This window comes from Carassius gibelio, chromosome B23, assembly GCF_023724105.1.
Source record: "Carassius gibelio isolate Cgi1373 ecotype wild population from Czech Republic chromosome B23, carGib1.2-hapl.c, whole genome shotgun sequence".
Taxonomy (NCBI): domain Eukaryota; kingdom Metazoa; phylum Chordata; class Actinopteri; order Cypriniformes; family Cyprinidae; genus Carassius; species Carassius gibelio.
In genome coordinates, this window is record NC_068418.1 from 13698832 (window position 1) to 13722098 (window position 23267).

General features: G+C 38.9%; 2 protein-coding genes across 4 annotated transcripts in view; one reads left to right on the forward strand and one right to left on the reverse strand.

Moving 5' to 3' along the window:
- LOC128011585 (myosin-7) overlaps positions 1-23267 on the forward strand; it is a 121053-nt gene that overhangs the window by 59453 nt on the left and 38333 nt on the right. The window lies entirely within an intron of this gene.
- Positions 1798-23267, reverse strand: part of LOC128011587 (protein FAM110B-like) — a 33820-nt gene continuing 12350 nt past the window's right edge. For 2 of the 3 annotated variants that reach the window (XM_052594162.1, XM_052594165.1), the window contains exon 2: positions 1798-5321. In XM_052594162.1, the coding sequence (XP_052450122.1) occupies positions 3467-4810 (1344 nt within the window). In that variant the 5' untranslated portion in view covers positions 4811-5321 and the 3' untranslated portion in view covers positions 1798-3466. Of the gene's footprint in view, positions 5322-12165; positions 13169-23267 lie in introns of those variants that run through there. The other variant, XM_052594163.1, reaches the window with a different exon arrangement.

Here is a 23267-nt window from a genome sequence, read left to right on the forward strand (position 1 = left end):
AGAATAAAACATAGGACAGTTCATGTCAGAATTTGTTGTCAATTCAAAACATTATTTGAGATTTTGCTGTTTTCTTATGGAGGTAGATAATAGTTGATCATGCATGGCTGCAAAAGCTGCGGGATGTGATGTAAAATGACAGACATTTCTTGATAGAGATTTTGCTAAAGAAGATGCCTAATAGCTCGAAGTTCGATAGTTTCTGATGCTAAAGACTGGCCAGAACTGACATAGATCTCTACAGCTTATCCCCCTGACTTCAGCAGCTGACGGTCTGCTCTCTAAGCAGATGAGTAGTGAGGGTTAAGTGGCTTTAGCTCAGTGAAGAATGAGGCTGATGAGAGCAGACTAACCAATACTCAAGGCACATCCAGTTAGATGCACAGGGCAGATGGAACTGTGTATGTGTATCTAATCAGCTTACGACCACATATCCAGTCGACCGCCTGTGAGGGAGCCCATGGGTCAGGCAGTGACATACATTGGCGGCTGTTGTGCTTTGTGGTTTACATCAACACACCACATGCCCTGCACTGTACAAATAAAATAAAAGGGAAATACTGGGCATTAAGACCGTCTTATTTTACCTGCTTAGTTCAGCAGATTAGATTTGGTAGACTATCATTTGTCTCACGTTTTATAGAGATTCAAAGTAATTCACATTTCAAATTTGCAATTTATAAAGCCTCTGGATAAAATGTAATTCCTTTTTTCACAGCCTCATGGTGCAATCCCATAAAAGTCAGTACACACTAGTCTGATGTCTGTGATGTGTTTAAAATGTGATCCTATTGTAATATCTAGAGAAAGCATGGGAGCAATGAACACTTGAATCTGATTACTAGAGCATGATGCAGTAAGTTATGAAACTGTAACTAAACAAATTCTTCTCATTATCCAGCAGTGAAAATTAAAATACATCGCCGGAGGCTCACAGGTGCAGAAGTATTTACTGTACTTTCTGTCTTCCCGAGTAAAGCAGCCGGTGTAACTGTAAACAATGTATGATTGCACATATCCCTCAGCATCACTAGCACTATCATCTGAGTTCACTGCATTCACCAAAAAACACACTTCACCTCAAACCACCTCGCTAGGGAACAGCATTATCCTAAATCTTACTCTTCCCTACACCAGTTTAATTTTCTTGGATTAAAATGGGAGGTTTTCTGCAAAAACTAATTGGCCTGTAGAAGATGCTGTTGATCTTTATCTTCTTCTAACATGGTTACATCCCCCTCTCTCTCTGGCTGTAATTCTCTACTTGTCTGCTCAAGGTTGGTCATAATTCACAGGTGACTGGGGCAACGGGCTGCTGCTGTAACAGAGCCTCAGACTTGTCCTCTGGGAACAATATTTTACAAAGTATATGTTTGGAAGTAGAGGTCACATCCTTAAAGAGATGAAAAAATTAAGATCCTGCCATATGCAAAGTAGTTGGACTCCGATGACTTTATAAACATTATAACATTTTTAATGAAACGAAATTGTTTCAATTTAAACTTTAAGTTAACACAAAATATGAGCAAACCCACCTTCACAGCTTTGGATAAAAACATCTGCTCAGTTCAGATTTGGATATTGCCTCATGTTAGGCTGTATCTGGTGCCTTTATATCCAAAACTCTCTGTCTCAAGGGACACAAATTTGTAATCATATTCAGAATTGACATCTGTTCTGGATGTTCATGTAAAGTGGCTTTCAAATATGTTACACCCTGGATTAAAATGTATTTTCCAGTAATCTAGGTCAAGTTTTAAACTACTCAAATAATACAGAGAATAAAGAACTCGCAACTTATTTTCAAAAACATATCTTTATTGACATCTTCAAAGGACCGATTTTGCATTCGACTCTTTTCAAGTCAATGGTAAACTTCAGAGAACAAGAAGAACCACCACGTTACCCTCCTATTTCAAGAACTACTGCACTGAAGTGTTTGAGGATTTGTACCTTTTTGTGTATTCTTTCTGAATGTGCTGGCAGAGCAATGTATTTCAGTCAATACATGTTTTGCGTTTACCTCTTCATGCATTTATGGCTATATTTAGATTGCACAATCTAGGAAAAAATAATAATTTTGATTATTGTGCTTTTTTTAAATAAAGCAAATCTTTCTCTCAAAAACTCTCAACCAACAGTGAACATTTGTGTGGCCTCATGACTTGTCTATGTGCACATATTCAACAAACTTCCATCAAAATTGCATTTTTCTATTCGTAAGGCTTTCCTTTTTCACTACAAGTGTGAAAACACTGCAGTAAACTGATTTAAAAGCTTTGATTCCCCCAAGAGTATTGAGCCAAACACTCTTTCTCTCGGTTCAGTCACCTTACCTGTCTTACATAACGGTTTAAAACAGAACCAATCAGAAACACAAAAACAGGCAGAAGGAGCAGTCACAAACAACAAAACCCACACAAATCATACATAAACATTAAGCTGAATGGAATGTACGTCCATAGGTTTTGGAATGCATGTTTGAGAAGTGCACATCGTGCAACTGTGCTTTGCCACATAATACAGCTGTACATCCACGTGTTCATGCTGACAAGAGGCTCTCACATGCTTATATTTTGAACTTCTAAACTTATATTCAACATTAACCGTCTACCAGCCATGTTTGCAGAGGAGCAGAGCCTCTGTAGAAGCTCTGAATTCTTCACAGTATCATAGCCTTGCCTTCAAAAAAAAAAAAAAAAAAAAAGTCTACATTGAAAATCTGACTCACTTCTGGATTTGACACCTATGGAGCAAAAGTTTGTGTATAGTGAGCAGGGGTTCATATGTGTCTCAGTTTCTACATGTGTGCACTTTAGGACTTTGCAGGCTGTGTCTCTGTTCTAGGTGTGGCTAACTGAACATGTCCCTGAGGTCTTACTACCACTGACTCCAAATGATGACCTCATAAACACAAGCATCCTAAATAAATTCATTAATTCTTCAAATATTTGTAAAACTAGAAAGTACCTGCTTGATTTCCAATACTATGAACACAATGGTTCCTACAGGAATTAGCTTAGGCCACAGGTCCGACAGCACTGCTGTTAATACAGACTTTGTACCGGAACGGCACCAACACAGCAGATCGACTGCTGCTTCCATCATTCTCATCATAACCCGCTCTTTTAGTGGCTTTACCATTAATCTTATTGCTTAAAATCAAAATGTATCAAAGTCACAGTGCTGAGTCTGTAGTATTCCGTATCTAGAGGTTCGACATCCTTGCAGATAATCAGATACTCTAAAAACAACAGGATGCATCTATGTATGTAACAAATATCATGAACATTATCCTTAAAGTAAGGCAAATACAAACAAAACAAATCTTTGTTAGAGCCTTTAAACATCTTCAAACAATAACGTAATAAATATTAGGTGTGTGATAGACATCAACTGAATACTACAGCAAGTCTCTGTCTTCTTTATATTGTCTCTGTCCGAGCAGACAACCAGAGAGAAGCTTCTAGACATTGGAGATGTTTTGTGATGCGTCCCGTGCTTGTCGAATACCGTAGAGCCACTTAATGACACGCGCGTTCCTCTCAATAACCGAGATGCCATAAGGAACACGCTCACTGGGCTTTATAGGCCCATCACAGTCGTCCTCCTCCTCTTCCTCCTCTCCTCGTTGTCTGTCCCCACACTCTGAGCTAGGTGTACTGACGCTCCGGAGTTTGGAGACCGAAACAATGTCTGAATTTGCCCGGGCAAACCGCTCCACGCCACCCATTCCTTCCACCTCATCTGGGTCCAGTCCACAGTAGTTGAAGAAGCGCTCTAGGTCAGCTGTGGCCCGAGAGTAACGGTCACTCAAGTCCGACTTGGAGCGGTGGAGGGAGGGATGCTTCCGAGTTGAACCGGGACGTGACCCTCGAGAGCTGGCTGAGGAAATGCGGGTGAAAGCAGGGGAAGCGGGGGGTATAACGCCAGGGCATAGAAGCACTGGGCTGGGGGGTATGCAAGGGGATGCAGGGTGTGTTCCCGAAGGTTTCTGCTGTGTGGGAGGTGCCTGTTGCTGGGCTTTCTGTGGTTGAGCTACTTGAGCTTGTCTAGGTTTGGGTTGAAGAGGCAATCTCTGAGGTTTCCTGATCTCTGCCTGTGGTCGCACATCTACCCGTCGTACAGTAACGGAGTTGGGGGTCCCGTAACCACCTTGTGGTACAAGCCGGGGAGCTCTGGCTGGGACTGGTGGCGGCCTTCGGCTGGGCTCAGCTGGTAAGAATTGATTGTTAGGAGGAGAGGAGTTGCGAGAGGAGTTGGGTGATGAGCCAAGGTGTGATTTAAAGTTAATGCAGTGCTGAGGTTCTGCAGATTGTCCACTACCAACACTCTGACCTCCAGAAGAGGGCGAGGATGCTGAGGGAGAAGGAGAGGATGGGGTAGGCGAGGATGCATGTGGTCCGTCACAGACATTGATTAGATTATTGAGTACTTCAAGGTTGAGTTGTGGTCCTCTGCTCATGCCACGGTCCGATCCTCGGTTCTCCGTCTCAAGTTGGCACCGGGTAATATTCCTTGCTGGTGGAGTGTTTATTCTGCACTGCATCATCATGCTTTGTGATAGCAGCGGTTTGCGGATGATTGGGGGTTTCACAGGTTCTTGTTTATTGAGTGCTACTTGCTGACTCTTTACGTACTTGGCCTTGTCCGCTTCCAGGCGCTCAACTGCACTCAGCTTCCGTGTTCCTGGCTCGGGCGCTCTACGGAAGTAGTCCGGGCCTTTGTTGAGGATTCGAAAAGGCATGGCAGAGGTGAAGGGACCCCCAGTAAGACGGCCATCTGTGGGACGAAGGGTCTCCACTGGCATGATTGTTAGCAGTGGGATTAATTTAAGAGGTCAAATGAAGGCTAAGGGTCAAAGTTTCTGTTGCGTTCAAGAATGTCTTGCAGTCTCAATAAATATTTTTGTAAACACAGGTTTCTTTATTCCGTTTCCTTTGTATTTTAATTTCTTTTTCCCCACCTTCCAGGACCCTTTAACTTTCTTACCAGTCTGAACACTCCTGCTGCTGTTACTTCACTCTTTTTTGTGTGCTGGCCTCTTGCCTCTATTATCTGTTCTCTCCCGAGTCCGGCTCATTGAATAGAGGCCCGTGGGAAGGGGTCATAAAGGGTCGCATTCCACATCAGTCCGGCTGAATGACCCACCAGGACGGGGCAGATCCTAAAGTGAGCTCCTTGCAGCTGAAAGGTTAGCAGAACAGTTCTGGTGAAACACAGTGACTCGGTTCCTTCCTCTCAAACTCCAGATGTCCCAGACTTGTAAAATACTCCTTAAAAACCTGATCCTCTTTTTCTTGTAATCCTGGACTCTTTTCCTGGAGAAAGGAGAGAGAGAGAAAGATACTGTCAGACATGGGTAGGCAAAGAGAGGACCTCCTCTCGCTCCCTCAGCTCCACGCATATAACTGGAGTACTCTAGGGCGAATGGGGCGAATGGGGGCAGACGTTTGGTTTTAATGCACTGTCTGGCCCCTCCCACTACAATCTTAAAGCCTCCAGATGCTGCATGTGGGAGCAGCCAATCAGGAAAGAGAACAGAGTTCCAAGCACAAGAGGAGGAGAAAGGAGTATGCCAGCAGCCGATCTCTGATTGGTCTAAGGTTGGAAAGCTGACCAATTGCACCCTTCCCCCCACTCACAACAAACACTCCTACTGAATTTTCATTCAAATGTGATTCTTTGAAAGACACAAAACAAAAAAGAAAAGAACAGAGCTGAAGAACAGCTGCAATCTTTTATATTCAGTTATAGCGCATTTTAAGAAAATATTTAAATGTCCTCCACCACTTGTTCAGTGTTCATGAGCACACAAAGGTGCTTTGTGTAGTATCTTTGCAAAGTACAATATAGGCAGATTATCATCTTTTATATTCTGGTCTCAGACTAGATCTAGGCCAAGGCTCATTTAAATCTGTCTGAAACACTCACGAGCATGCAATACAGCTCGTCTCAGAAAAGCTGTTCTCAAATCTGTGCTGGCTCAAATTTAGACATTTTCCCTCGCTTTCTTTCTCTTCATTACAACTTCTGATGCTTTCATATTCCTCTTGATCCTCATTGTCAAGGGAGTGAAGGCAATTTACCTTTTCCCTTCCCTATTTTTTCCTTTTTGTTACTGCATTAAAGGTTTGGATTACATCATCAAGAGCGCTGAGAGCCTTGTTCCTTGCCGTTCATCATCATCATCATCATCATATTCAAATAAACATTTTTAATTAATCTTTTTATAGCATGACTCTAGTCTGGGCCCTCATCCCCGTTACGCTCCCCCTCCCTTTCTTTCACTAATAAGATAGAAAAGACTTAACACGATAGAAAGAATCCTCCAAGCAAAAGTTCATTTGAAATCATAAATATAGTCTTAAACTCTAACTGCAGAACAAAGTGAACTGCCTTTAGAGAAACCTGCTAATAACCTTCCTGACATTTGGCAGAAAGACTGAACAACAAATAGCCTAAATTAAAAAAAAATGCATGTCCCTTGTATTATTGTGAATATTTTAATCAGTGCATGTTTTTCCAGATACTAAAATTGTTTGGTTTTATTTCAAATCTTAATCAAAATTTTATCTTCCTCTGAAGTTTCAGGTTCCAATCAAATGTTATGCTGATTATACTTTAAATATGTAAAATGAGAACATTTCATGTTAAAATGGTTTTTTTTCGGGAATTATTTGCTGTTTACTGTTGCTAATACTTCCATTCTGGTTAATAAATCATTCAGATATGTGACTCTGACTTGACTACAAGACATACAAGATTGAAACAGCAGCGAGACAGGCATGTTAAAAGTAAGTTACCACTGGAGAAATGTTGTGTGGTCTATTGTTTCCATTACTATAGAAATAGATTTAAACATGCTTGGCATGTTTCTGTCTGATATTGTACTTATAAGAGGCTTATAGACAGAGTAATACAATAAATGCTTATCCAGGTCAAATTCTGTGATGGATTTAGATGATGCACACATACATACACACTTACAGCTGTCTCTCAATGGCCATATAGAAGGCACAGTTGCTCAGGACTCGCTATGCTGTTGGGGGTAATGCAGCTCTAGTGTCCAAAAGCCAAAATGGATAATCATTCCTTCCCCTCCACATCTCTGTATTCCCCTCTGCTACTCTACCAAACACCAATATAGAAGAAAGCTCTTCCACAGGGACCATAGACCACAAGCATGAAAGCTTGTACATATATGGATAATAATTAAAGCTAGCAGAAATTCTAGGCTTGTTAATTATCAGAGCCCTTTCTCAAAACTATTTAACCTCAAGCATCAGTGAGGTAAGCACACAGATAAACACCCTATGCAACATCCATATGTGGTTCCAACTTAAACCATATACTAAAGATAAAGATTTTCTGGAACTTTATTGAAGGGATAGTTGAGCCAAAAATGAAAATTATTTCAGTAATTACTTTCCCTTTTGTTGTTCCAAAACATTTAAGACCTTAAACACAAATGAAGATATTTCTGATGAAATCCATGAGCTTTCCGACCCTGCATAGATAGTAAAGCAACTCCCATGTTCAAGTCCCAGAAATGTGGCAAGGACATGGTCAAAATGATCGCTTTAAACAGGAAAAATTGATTTTCAAGATTAGACTGATCTGTTTCTAATATCCAATCAATAACACAGGGTAAATTGACATGCAAATAAATAACCAAAATCAGCCAATATGCATCCAAAATGGTCAGATACAAACAAATGTTTAAAATACATCTCTAATATTGGCAGAAAATGTGCATACCAAAATTCTGTAAATTTCTAATCCATACAGAACTTAACCTGATCTTAAGCAACGACTGCAGACTGTAATAAGCATGGTTTAGTTCTCAATTTTGGGTTGCAACCCACCACCTATGAACCACAGTTTACAGCAATGATATACTCTGTCCAACAGAAGTTAAAATCTTACTCACCTTACAGCACACAATGATCCCAAAACCATTAAAGTGTTTAGGTCTCATGTAAAATAAGATCCCCAAACAGAAGTAAACACACAGTGGAATGTGATGGCCACAGGGGTGAGGGTGGCATGAACAGCCCACAGCTATGGGTACAAGCGTGGTGTGAACTGATTGAGATAACAGAAGCATTTCAGCACTGAGCCAACTGGACCCAGAACACTGAGGACGTGGGGAGAGCCAGGAATACACACACTTAGAGCCACACACAACCATGTTAGACTGCCATAACCACAGACACACAGGCATCTCCAAGGCAAACCTCGCTGGGCACAAAATAAAGATCTGATCTTGATTTCTGAAAACTGATGTAATTTTCCCCACAGTGTTTAGTGGTGAACTGGATTGTTGAGCCGCAAAAACGTGAATGGAAATGTTTGCTAACGGCTTGAGCATAGCAACTAACAGTGATGTTTTTCTGGATGTTTTTAAACCTGATTGAATGTGTAATGTTCATTTTATTAGTGTTTAATGATTTGACATACACTAGATGAAGGAAAGAAAAACAAGTAAGAAAAAAGCACTTTGGGAAAGAGAAGAATAGTTATGGTGATGCTTGCCCTAGTTATAGAGTTGTCAGGCTTGGAGCGCTGATGAGAAACTCCTGGATGTCAAATTGTCTATGTAGATGCATTTACGACTTTGTGACTGGAGACTGACAGCTCTGAATAGATCAAAACCTACATTTCCTGCTCCTGGCAGCCTGGAAGGATTCACTCTGAGTCACCTGTGCAATGTTACAGTTATGCTCCTGTTCCCCAGGCTACAAACTTTCCATCCTTTAACGTGTCAATATTGCAGGAAGCTCGTGTGAATCTCTTCAGGTATGAAGGACTGAGCGTAGAAGATCTGACGTCACTTCTATGAGTAACGAGGGAATTCAGGAATCTCTCCCAACTGGAATCATGAGGCATCCTGCTGACTAAGCGGATGTTATGCAAGGAAAAAGAAAGAAGGAATGTGTAGATCAACCCATCACAACCCTGTGTAGTAAAGAGACAGGGGAAGGTAAATATTACCTTTCTTTTTTTGCATGACACCGAAAGAGGAATGTGATAAGGAGAGCCAGATAAGAAGAAATCTAGACAAGCCCCCATAAACAACTATTCAGCAACAAGTAGCTAAATATTCCCAGTGCTTTTATGTGACAGCTCTCAACTGATTTACTGAAATCGGCTTGTTTCAGAGTAAATGTGCCCTACAGATGAACCTCACTTAAAGATTTGACCTCTTGCACTACACTGTTGGTGTAAGGAGTAAGTACAAGCTAACTAGCATCATTCCCAAGGGTTTTCCCTGATGGCTTCTACTGCATTGACAGAGTCAGACCTCTCACTCAACTCACCTCAGCGACCATGATAAAGACACCCCAGAGGATTCAAGCCTGTAGTCTGATAACCTCTCACACTGCTTCCATCTGTAACTACCACAAAGCTCCATCGGTGAGGGACAGCTGGTTATAGAGGGTTTTAAACAGCCTTCTCTTCTCAATGTGTGGCAACACACAGCACAGCTGTTTCCCCTCCATCCACAGCAGGCCAGGATAACCTCAACACAGCATCATTAGATAGAGCTGGTATTGTACTAAACGGCCCACGGTTAGACGAGGATACAGCCAACACTGAATGTCTGAATGAGCAGTGAGGAGTGAGGATATTATCATTCATGTCCCATTTATAATGTCAGCCAAAATGTGGATCCCTCAAGATGTAAATATGGTTGCCCTCAGTGCCATTTCTGACACTCAAAGTTTGCCCAAATAAATGAGGGCATAACAGACTCTTGATTTTAAGCAATAAAACTATATTAAATAAATGTATAATTACTACAGACCAACTCAAACCATAAATAGCACTTATTATTTATTAGCTTAATTATTTATAATAAATATATAAATATAAATAACATATGGGGCTGTACTTGATTATTTTAGTAACAATTTTGGTAATAAATAATTTTTTGATCTGTCAAAATTATTTAGTATAAAATATATTTTCTGTACGTTATTAAAATAAAAAACATGTTATTTCATTGTCATCACTCAAAGGTTGTGTATTTTATGTGCAAAAAAGTTTTTTAATTATAAACTAATTGTTGCTAATAATATATTTTATATACAAAGAATTTTATCTAATCAATCACGTTTTGTGTATCTTACATATGTATGTCTTTTCCGTCATATTGGGGATATTCATTTTATGCCTAAAAGGTATTTTAGATTAATTGGGCTGCCTGTAATATCAATTCATCTTTAGTAGAAAAACGTACAAAAAGTAACGTAAACTAATTACATTTATTCCCTTCAATGCGTCACAAAATAATGTTAAAAAATATATACAGAGAATAGGATCGGTCCGTTCCTCCATCTCTCATGTTGACTGTAATAAGATAATCAGATGAGAACAAAAAGTCCATCTGTCCTTCATGAGCCAACTACAATGGGACCATATATTCACCACATTTCCCTCCATCCAAAACTTCAAATCAGAGAACCCAGACTAGATCATAACATATCCCTTGAGTTTCCAGATCGGGATGCTCACGCAGCACAGCGCCTCTCAGATAAATGTATCTGACCCCAGAGACCTGGGTCATCTGTCACTTACACGACTATTAGTGATTTATGTTTCCCACTGGATAAAGCTCTGCAGTTCCAGCTGCACATCTGAGGAAGAACACTGTGGTGTCAGAGGTCACTTTAAACTCTCAACCCAGTACTGTTCAACCGTCCTGGCAGCATTTTCACAGAGCTGTCAGCAGTAAAAAGAGAGATGCACCTCGCTGTCATATTGATCAAGCAAGATGCCCTGATCATCCCCTAATTACAACCATAGCAACCTTGTCTCTGTCAGACTCATCTCAGGAATCTATGACCCCGGGGTCCTCTAAATGGACCCTGACCCTGTGGCCCATCTCAGGCCTGACAAAGCAAAGCTGAGAAATGTCACTCACACATTCTCAACACTAAAAGACACATGCACATTCACGCCTGCCCCACACAAGCGTGCTAACAGACACACAGAAGCATATTTGTGTGTGGATACAGTGTGTAATTACAGAGATGAGACGGTTCAAGCCTCAGCCCAAAGTGTCGTTTTACCTTATTCCACCGCAGTTAACAATTCTGCTTTCCCACAGTCACACACACACTAAAACAAAAGAACAACAAACAACTAGTAACTACGTTTACAAAAACTAGAGCACGACACAAACACACAGAGACAGAAGTCACCTATTAACCCAGTTTGACCAGTAAATAAGCCAGGAATGTCAGTGAGTAAAAGGATCACAGAGAGGGAAAGATAGAGAGATTGAGCTCTTTTCCTGCATGAATATGCAGACAATATGACAGAAAATGCCTCTCAGTTGTTATTACACACACTGACTCAGTTCCTCATTTCTCAATCACTATTGTTTTGACAAACTGTTGACATTCATTTTAGGGATGTACAATGTATCATTTATCAAAATTAAGCAAATGTATCATGTATAAAAATTAAGCAAATATCAAAGATGAATGCCCAGTTTTATGTACAACTGTACATATTTATCTTATGATGTCTAAATTCACTTGTAGATGTTTTTATTATTTTGAAAATAGTAAAATTATAGATAAACATACTTTGTTAAAAAAAAAAAGTATATTTTCCAATCATCAGCTTAATAAATGAATAAATGTCAGCCAGAATTTTAATATTGGTGCACCTCTAACAACGTCACAAAATAACATTGAGCACACGAAAAAAACAATACAATCCAACAAATGGACAGAAAAATGCAAACTCACAGACATCCACTGTTTTAAAGCATATAATTCAAGTCCTAATGGAGTTCATCTGTATTTAATTGCCCAAAAACTGAACTCAATCACCCTATACACACACAAAGTTTTGCTGATCCTGTATAAACAACCATTACGTCCTACTAGGTGATCAGTCCAGTCCCAGCTTGCTCAAATTAGACTAACTAGACACTCACAGTAATGAGAGGATATGAGTTCTATATGAGCCTCACTGTTACTGCCATTAGGGCTGAACACTAAAAGGAAAGTTAGGGAGATAAATAAAAATAAAAAACTAATTAAAAAAGGAGTTCAACACAGTCAACACACACTAAGTGCAGAAATCATTAAACTAATCCACTTGTCTATAGATCACTGGATCTCTGTTACAGATTGCTTAACTTACCAGGACAAGTGTTTTCCAAGAGCAGGATAAAACACTCAAGCTGTCGAGCCTTTTGAAGAACGGAGCTCAGCAGAGAGTTGGTGCTCCAGCGAATGTGTGTGAGAGTCTGTGTGTGTGTACACGACTGACACAGCAACTCAAATACTTCTCCTCCTCCTCCTTTCCTACATAGCTCCTCCCAGGCAACCCTTTCAGGAAGAAATACAAGCAGGAAGCGCAAGACACATAACCAAGTGAATATGTGTTTGAGTCTTATTTACTCCACAAATCCTTCGCCTATTCTTGGTCTCGAGTGGTTTCCGATTGGAGTTGTCGCTTCCGACTGGTGTTCACCTACTGGATATTTCTGGCGGTCATTTCCCAAAACAGCTCTCAATAATCTTTTCCCACGTTCCACCTACCGTAGACTACAGGAGGAACTGATATAAGAGTGTCTGTCGGCTTCATCAAAGTAAAAGGAGTGCTGCAGTGGAAGCCATGAGGAAATCCATTCATTCGGTCTGACAATTTCAGGAAGACCTCCACGGAATTACCTGAGACAGAGTGAAGAGAATCATCTCGTATGAGTGTTTCTGTTCTGGGAAGCAGACCGGTAAGAAGTATTTGTGGTTTCTCGGATCTCAGAATGTGAGTCTGGGTTGAGCGTCGCCCTCAAAACACAAGTAAAATCCCATAAGAGCTGGGAGTGGACTGGATCCAGCTCAAAGTGATGGAAATCAATGAAAGTTACCAAACAAACTTTTTCGCTCTCTCACTGACATGCCAGTATCAGAATCATTTTGGAGACTCCACCTCTCCATATTAAGCAAGATTAACTAGATTATTTAAGGAGTGGTTCTGGTTTGGCAGACCACCTTTGAAGGTGAATGTTCTGCTTAAAACAGATAACTTCTGTCATCCAGATGCTCACTAATAAACAATTCAGTCCCAAATAGTTTCACCTTTTCAGGTCTATTCATTCAGTCAAGTGCAGGTGTGGATTCTTAGCCCATTCCTCTCCATCTGACTGCCTTTGAAACCCACACCCTCATGCCAACGGTGCATACATGAGTCCCACTGTAATCACAATCCCCACAGAATGTCTGCCTGTGGCTATGGGAACAGATCTCTATGGGGACGGCTGAAGCACTAAGTTGAGGAAAGTGACTCAGGCAGATGTTAACCAAAGGTCTAAAATAGGGGGGTTAACAAACAATTGACAATAAGTTTCATTTATAAAATGACACTGATGATTAATCAGCTTAGCAGTGTGGAAACACGGTCTAAAACAGGGATCTAAATTGAAAATGCAGATTGAATTGCATCATGTAATATTTGCAACACAAAAGTTTACCCCTGGATGTGAAAACGAATCAGGCTAAATTTGGAGTATTGAAACATTTTACGGTCTTTAAACAATGATCAAACAGTGATAGAGACCATAACAACATTATCAGTGCTTAGCTTTAAGGATTTTTTTCTGTTTTCCCAATGGCAGTCTCTCTGCCATTAATCTCAATATAAAATACATAAACACCTTAAAAAAAAAAAAAAAAAAAATGCATTTATTGTTTGAATGCACTACTTTCATAACCATCATCAAGAGTTGACGACCACTGATTTCTTCTCATGTCTGTCATCAGATTTTCTTTTTTATTTCTATATCGATCTCTTCAAACTCTGTACAGGGATGAAGACCTCTTATCTTTCACCTTAACATTGTAACTTCATCCCTGCCCATGTTCCCGAGATGTTTACGGTGAAGCTGCTTATGCTGCAGGATCAACACTAACGTTAAAGAGGCTGGCTGCGCTGTGTGCAGTGCCACATTGGTAAAGCTGTCAGCACTGATCTGTCTGGGTGCTCATCTGAGCTGCTGAAGAATGGCAGTGTCTTTGAAAGAGAGGATTATGGAGCAGTGCAGGATTACTACTGCTGCCCATCTTTTATTCTGAAGATCACGGACCACTCTGTAGGCTCTGAACGAGACACACTCACAGGGTCAGACTCGCACACGGACATCTCCTTTTACAACTCACAGACATGTCTAAATAGGCTTTCACACCACTAAATCATCACAAATACACACGCCTCTGTGAATGCGCATGTACACATAAACTGTTGTTTACAGCTGTTTACATACTTAACAGTTGCATTTAAATAAACAGTTAAAATTTCCATGTGGGTAAGATTTCTTTTCAGAAGACAGAGGAGAGATGAATGTCAATCTAATTCCCTATGAATTCAAGAGTGGCATTATAAACACGTCCAGACAGAATCTCCACCGTTTATTTTTTGCGTGAAATTCTGCACTAGGCTATGGATCTACCTAGCAAAAAACTATTTGCGAACATTCTCATTAGGCCATTCATGATTAAACTTAAGTTTTTAAAGATGGTTTTCAAAAATTCTTTTTGCTAACTTTATAGGAATCTCACTTTTGCTCTGAATGTTCTGAAACAAGTAAAATCCTAAAAACATTAGACAAACGTCCAACTAAAACGTTTTACAAAATTTAATTTTCTATTAACATAACTGGAAGAATGTCAGGTCATAACTTCAAGAGAACTTTGCCAGAGCATTTGCAAAGGTTCAGAGGATGTTCCCTGTTATCTGGATGAACAACCACACAATGGGCGGGGTGTCAGTATAGAACTTTCCATTCCGTGGAACTCTACAGAGTTTTCAGCAGAATTCCATGCACAGATGTAGGCCTGGTTACAAGTGAGTGGCACTGAAAGCATTGTCTGAAATCGAGCCTGCTTTAACACGTGCACACACACACACACACACACACACAGAAAAGTTTAAACCATTTGTTAAAAAGGTTGGCAAGTCAGCGCCACAGATTTGGAGACGTTACACAAAAACAAGAGCACCTGAGCCAATCAATGCATGGAGAAAGAGGGAGATCAGGGGTGAGTGTACTCTCAGTCACACTGCCATACAGGGGAGGAGACTAGATTCACTTCCTCACGTGCTGTATGGAAACACAGCCCTCTGGGAAGGGTGGAGGGCTGGCTGGACTAGTGCTGTTTATCTTGGGAGGGCAGTTTCTAGGGAGAGGCTTTAAAGAGCCAACTCACATTCCTCAGGAAAAAAAGATGGATATTTAGAAGAGTGTGTGAGGAAAAGAGAAAAGCTTGGTCACGTTTTGAAGTCCAAACATGGGGAAGCTGTATTTAGTAAGTGCATGTGGGTGGTTGATGTGGCAAACATCTTACGGGTCAAAAGCATCATCCACAGATTAAAATAAGACTGATTTATTAGTTGAGTCTGCCAGTTTAATTTTTCTGGAATTTCAGTGCCCATATTATGTGACAGTAAAGATGTTTTTTTTCCCAAATTTTTTTCATTTAGCAAATGCTTTTATCCAGGTTGATTTACAAATGAGGAACATCACAAGAATTTTATAATAAAAGTCAAAAACATACAGCAATCAGGTACACAGTAGAAATTTGATTTAAAAAAAAATACAAACATTTGGTGATTAGCAACTATTTCTGAATCTGAATTCCATAATAAACAGGGGTTCCGGTTAAATCGACTCAAACTCTGTTACTAATGTTTTTTGCTCATTGGAGAGGAAAAAATTATTAAGGATCTCTGTGTTCTATGGAAAGCCTAAAACTGCTTTAAGGTCAATAAAATAAAATAAAATAAAATACTTTATATCTTTCAGTAGTATTATATATAAAAACGTCATGTGTAATTGGGAATGCCAAAACAATTCTAGGTAAGTTCAATTGGCAACAGATTGAGGAAACTGGATGAACCATTCTGTCATAGTCAGGTCATAGGGAACGCAGTCACAGTCAACATCATATTCTGTAGTGGCTTGTGTGTGTGTGTGTGTGTGTGTGTGTGTGTGTGCGTGTGTGTGTGAGTGAGTGAGTGTGTGTGTGAGAGAGACAGAGAGTCCCATTATCAACACATCAGCTACTTAGAAATCACAAAATAAACGACGTCTTGTTTATACATTGATCAAACACTTCACGGAGCACTTTTACATGCACACCAGTAAACTGATATCTCACAAATATCATCTTATTAAAATAACCAGTTTTCCAGTACGTTTGCATGCACATCAGTAACCTGAGAATCCAAGTAAGCTGCGTTTTACATGACTTTATTAATAAATCAAGTTATTTCCCTTTAGTGCCATCAAAATATAATCATTTGCGTATCTGACTCAGAGTATTCCATACATTTGTCAGTTGTGATGATAAATTAAGCTTGCAACATGTCGGGAAACTTACAGCTCGTATATTATCCTCTCATGCAGTTATTAACGGATCATTGTGACTGAACCACATCTACTTCTGCTGCACGAGATGAGAACACATTTTAATCATTTTCTGAGTCATGAAAAAGTCTGCTTTTGTAATAGAGTGGATTGGTGTAATGTGGGACACTGACTAATGTGGGACACCTAAGCTTCATTGAGTTTATCTCTTCTTTTACAACATTAAAGTGAACATGATTAGTGTTGTATTCAAGCAGGGGTGTCAAGTTATTGAAATCACTTGATTTTCTAGAAATTATGACAGAAAAGTGGCCAAGAAAATCAACAAACAAGAAGTACCTCTTGTAAAGTTAACTGAAATTACACTGACATAGGTTTTAGACTAAATTAATGTTAAGGATATAAATCTGTAATAAATAAAAAATGTTCTAAATTGTTATCAAATTATATTTGTGATGAATTTATACATCAAATTTTGCCATAATATTCTTAAAATGTGTTAAGAATATTTTCTATTTAGAAATCTTTGTTGTCACACTTTAGAAAATTATGTTTCAAAAGTGGGACAGCATGTTTTGACTAATGTGGGACAGTCAAATATACCATGTTATTATATTGATAAAATGTGCATTAAGAGGATTAAATGCCATACATGTAATTTTGTAAATTTTAGGGCTTATAATGCAGCAATATTATTTGTTTTAAGATCCAGATTCACAATTTAGCGACTAGAGGACAATGGGATCCTGGACCATGGGATGATGTCCATGACTGCCCAGGACTGCTTATTTCTGTTATGAAGTGTTTTTACCATTATAATTTGATTAACACAAGCTTTTGAAAAAAAAATTAATATTAGAAGTTTACTGAAGTTTAACAACAGTTTTAAAGGCATTCTATGTAGAAAATTTTACATTTTTACAAAAAATTAAAATTAAATAAGTTATCATTACGTTACTGTCACATAACACACATGCGCACTTCAATATGCAAAAATTGGGTTATTGCGTTTACATGGCGTACAAAATCGGAGTAAGAAGCAAAAAAACTACCTGTTGCAACTGGTTTATGCTTACACCGTTTATGTCCTTACTCTGATAAAAGAAAACGCATTTACATGAGCACGTTCTTAAAGGGACAATAAGTAACTTTTTAGGTATTTTATTATCTAAAATCAATATTTTTATTCATAAATATGCCCTCAATGGTGTACAAATACCTATGCCAATGTTTAAACTAATCCTCGTAAATGAAGAATTTATTATCTTTATATACATGGGACGGGTAGGTCGACGGAGGCTTCCATGTAGTTCCGCCATCTTGCAAAACTATAATAGCAGAGAGGGACAAAAAGTACTAAGCCAACGTGTTTCCACAACGCGTTTTCGTTCAGAGCCAGAAACGCAGGTGCAGAGCAGTGAGAGGCGCTTGAAACTGCACCGGCAAGTTTAAAAGTCTGGATTGCATTCTTATTATGGACCATACATATGCCGCGCCACAGGAGAAGAAAACATTGTTGCCAAAACAGTCAAAAATAGAACGTAAAAGGAAAAGTGACCGTAGATTACAGAAAACAAGAGTTAATGTCGGGGAAGCTTTTTGCTTGATAAAGATTTCAAAAGAGACGCTGAAGTGGCCAGTTTTCTTCTCAACAGGTAAGTCAGTGTTACAATCTATATTACAATATTTTTTTTATATCTAACAATGCACATTATTCAGAAAATATAACGAATAAAGAAGACATAACTACTACAATATTTCATGTTTTCCACAGTCAGTAATTCATACTGTAACATTCGTTTGTTAGTTGTCATGTTGCAGTTTGTTTGAAATAACACACCTGTTCACCTGAAGGAAAACTCAACGAAGTGCTATTAGAAGACATCCCGTCAAAGCTTTTTGGTACATATCGCCTACCGTAGATGCAACGCGCATTTGAAAAAGGGAGGCGCTGGAGAGCAAAATTAGTTTGAATGCAAAATACAATTTCACCACTAGATGGGAGTAATTCCTACTTAGTGTCCCTTTAAGTCAATTATGCTTAATAAACCGAAAAAACTTAGCTACTTGGTCATGTAAACGCGGTGACCAGTTTTCTTTTATCAGAGTAAGGTACTAAACGGATTAAGCATAAACTGGTCGCAACATTTTTTGCCTCTTACTCCGATTTCGCGTGACATGTAAATACAATAACCCGCTATCTGCTTATTGAAGTGCGCATGTGTGTTACGTGACAGGAACGCATTGTAGTGCAGATTTAAGCGCATCTACACCTAGCAAATGTCTTGCGATTTTAGTACCGGACTGCCTTTTTTGAGAACCAATGCCGCGTTTCCACCAAAATTACCCGGAACATTTGTACCAGGAACTTTTTTTCCCAGGAACTTTTTTCCCCCCAGACCTGTTGCTTTCTGCGTTTCCACCGCGGTGTAAAGTACCGGGTAGATTAGGCAAATAGACTGGTGACGTAGGTCTGCGCGTTTCTCAATACAAAGTACCGCTGATTTAAAAAAAAAAAAAAAAAAAAAAAAAAAGGTACGCTGATTTTGGACGTGCATCATCGGTAGTTAGTTCTGACTTTGTGCATTGAATTGAGTGTGATGTCAGCGACGACGCGAATCCTGTAATTTTCCTCTCTGTATATTTACAATAAAACGAAATAGGATATAAAATACCACTGCCTCCTTTGGTTTTCATTTAAGCATAATAACAGCTGCAGAAATGTACTTAGTTCAGGGATATGTGCAGCCATTACAATGAAACGAAATATTATATTTATAATATTATATTATAATATTTTATTTTCATTTTAACATATAGATAAATTGAATACAGACCAAAGAAAACCTGTTAGATTTACCCCGCAGCTGAATTATGTTATGTTTAACCACTAAAGAGACATCAGAGCCAGCGGCACATATCAGAAGATCTGTCCGAGATGAGGCTGCTCTCTGCGGATACATGAGGACTGAGCTCCCGCTGATCGAGTGGAGCTCACCGTCTACGAGATCGGCGAAATACATTTTTAAATAGGCGCTGTCTTTATAAATAAACCATAGATTTGAGTTTTAAACAACTACATTCTCGCCTGAAATACTTTTAAAATTACATTTCATGACACAATAACAGTAATATTTGAAAATGATCCAAATAAATGGTGTTTGAACTCAACCAATGCTGCGTGAACTCAGATCGCTTTGGCTACTGTTATTTTCCCCTCAGTATATTTACAATAAAACTAAATAGGATATAAAATACCACTGCCTCCTTTCGTTTTCATTTAAACATAATAACAGCTGCAGAAATGTACTTAGTTCAGGGATATGTGTAATGTTATATACAGCCATTGCAATGAAACGAAATATTATATAGACTTGCCTTTTTTATTTTAATTTTAACATATAGATAAATTGAATACAGACAAAAGAAAACCTGTTAGATTTACCCCGCAGCTGAATTATATTTTATGTTTAACCACTGAAGAGACATCAGAGCCAGCGGCACATATCAGAAGATCTATCCGAGATGAGGCTGCTCTCTGCGGATACATGAGGACTGAGCTCCCGCTGATCGAGTGGAGCTTACCGTCTCTGAGATCGGCGAAACACATTTTTAAATAGGCACTGTCTTTATAAATAAACCACAGATTTGAGTTTTAAACAACTACATTCTCGCATGAAATACTTTTAAAATTACATTTCATGACACAATAACTAGAGATGTTCCGATACCCTTTTTCTCTTCCCGATACCGATTCCGATACCTGGGCTCAGGGTATCGGCCGATACCGAGTACTGATCCGATACCTGGGTGTATATCTGTATATACAGCTGTATATACTACTAGCCCTGTGTAAATTGCTAGAATTTTTTTATGGTGTGCTTCAGACAGATCCCTCAATAAAACATGAACAAATACATGGTGAACTACTGTATTTATTACAGTATTTTTATTATCTAACATGAATTTGACAGTATTATTTATTTTCTTATGCAAAAAAGAACTTCAAATGCAGCCAAAAATCTAACACCGCAAACTAAAAAAGGTATTTAAGTTTTTCAATATAACTGTATAAAAAAACTGCAACAAATAAGTCTAGGAATATAAAAAAAGATCTATTAATCAGATAATCAGATAAAGTAAAAAACAAGTAAAAAACAAGCAACCATCTAGGCATAATTATTATTATTATAGAGATGTATTATTATTACTGTAGGCTACAACAGTAGCTTTATATATTGTCAATTTACTCATGTAAACCAAACATTTATTTTAATGGGCTGCCATGAAGATCTTTGAGTGTCTGTGTTTATGATATGACAGTATTCTCAAATGAAACGGTAAATTCTCATGAAGTGACGGTTTATGCGTTCGTGTCCTCATGACACACAGCAGAGACTACAAAACAGCGAGCTCTCGCGCATCTGTGCCAGTCACCCACAGAGATGTAGATTTTGCGGGAGTAATATTTAAATAGTATTTTGCAGTTTAATATTCACAGACACTAGTATATATTCGGCTACTGTCTGGAGCCCTGCGTTTTGACTTACACGGAAGCGACTGAACGCAGTTGCCGGTACTGAATATACTCGAGAGTCTGTAACTACCGGTACTACAGAGACATACTGCTAACCACTGATCTATAATATAGTAGCGGCTTCACTGTCTTTTGGCAGTTTAGAATGTGATGAGTGATCCAGTCATATATAGATAAGGGCTGCTAACGCGTTTTCATTTCTTCTTCGCTGCTCTAAACAGGGGTTGCTTGTGGCAACACAGCACAACTTCCTGTGTTTTCAATGCATTTTGAGCAGCGAAGAAGAACCGTGCAGCGGTTAGGCAAAGCTTGCGGTCATAACTAGGTCTTTTTTAAGAAAATGGTATCGGATCGGTATATGGGTTCATGTACTCGCCGATGCCGATGCCAGAATTTGTTGTGGTATCGGAGATATTTCCGATACTAGTATCGGAATCGGAACAACTCTAACAATAACAGTAATATTTTGAAAATGTTGATTCGAATAAATGGTGGTTGAACTCAACCAATGCTGCGTGAACTCAACCAATCAGAATGTTTAGCGCCAAAGTCCCGCCCCCGAAAGTTCCGGAACTTTGAAAAAGTACCACCTCGCCAGCAGGGACTTTCTGAGGGGCATTTTTTTACCCGGAACTTTATTTAGTTCCTGGTTCCTGCGGTGGAAACACACCAAGTACCAGGCCAAAGTCCCTAGTTCCTGGGTAAAGTTCCTGCGGTGGAAACGCGGCTCAAGTTAGCTTCTACTCCGGAGCAGGGTCTAACCAGCACAACTGGTACTAACTGTGACATAAGTAGACATTAATTGGCCAGACGTGTTCAAAAACGCCCTCACCCGCCATAATTTAAAACACAGTGTAACATACTATAAACATTGTGTCAACTTACTTCGCAATGATGAACAGTAAATAACTTAACAGATGCTGAAGTGCAGGCACTTGTAACAAAATTAGCACTGCCAGTTGTCATTGGAGATTCCTTCTTTCCGTTCTTTTAATCGTTTTACGTATACGTCGACATCCATGTACATTATTGTGAAACCTACGAGACACAACAAAAACACAGCTCCGAATCACAGTGTCCTCCATCCTCCTGTTATTAACGTTGTTCTTTGTTAACGTTATTGAACGCCGTAGACAAATGACATCACTGTCGACTGGCTTACTGGCATCCTAGTACACATGGTCAGTGCGAATGGAACCCTTTAAATGGTACTGGGAAATAGTTCATGAATAAATTTACAGTACTAAAGTACTGGGAAGGTTGTTCTGGAACTAAAGCGGTGTGAAAGGCCCTAAACTAACTAGCTTAGGACCTAGAGGCTAGTCTGGGGTTGAGGGGTGTGTGTGTGTATGGTTTGAGAAAACAGACTTTGCTCTGGAGGAGACAAATAACATGCAGACTACAGATTAATCTTTACTAAACATTAACAGTCCCCCCATTCTCCATCTCAGCTGATAGACCTCTACTCACCGCTGACAGTCCTAAGTTGGAATTTGACTTGCAGCAGTACATCCTGGAAATCCACAAAGCACTCCTCTCCATGTGAGGTCACAGAGGAGGCCAGTGAAGTCATGGACCTCGGCTGTGTTATGACATTCAGTCTGATCCCACATTTCACAACACTGTGGAGGATGACGTCCACAAAACTGACATAAGCACTACCAAAGAGTACAATCTTTTCCCACATGTAGGAATACCGTCGAACTATACTCAAAACTTTATACCAAAAACATTTTAGGCCTGATTACTCTCCATTTTCCACGTCTAGTGCACAACTGAGCACACAAATTCTCAAAGTATATGCATTCACTGCATACACACACTACCTAGCAGACCTACGATTTCCATAATGCAGAAAATTTGTAATAACACGATCTGTAAAAAAAGAAAAACTTTAAAGTATAAATTGTTAATGTTTTATGCCTTCATTTGAGTACCATATTTTTTATAATTAATTTCTTTTAAATCATAATCCAGAAAAATTTTAACAGACAATAAATATAGCATTATTGTAGCACTACATAATTGTTGCAATATATTTTTATAAATATAATTCAAATTAAAACAGCATTTGGAGAAAAATCCAATGGATTTCATACGGCCTTAATGTATTTTTTTATATATATATAATTCATGTAAATTGTAAATGAAAAAAAAAAAATTCAGAAAGAAAAAAAAAACATTTAGGAAAAAATAATATGGACTAGTGTTGTCATGGAACCAAAATTTCAGTATTCAGTACCGATACCAGTGAAAATCGATACCAATTTCGGTACCAAAGCAAACACAAAATATGTAAAAAATAAATAAAAAAATAAAACCAAATATAGCTGCAAGCAG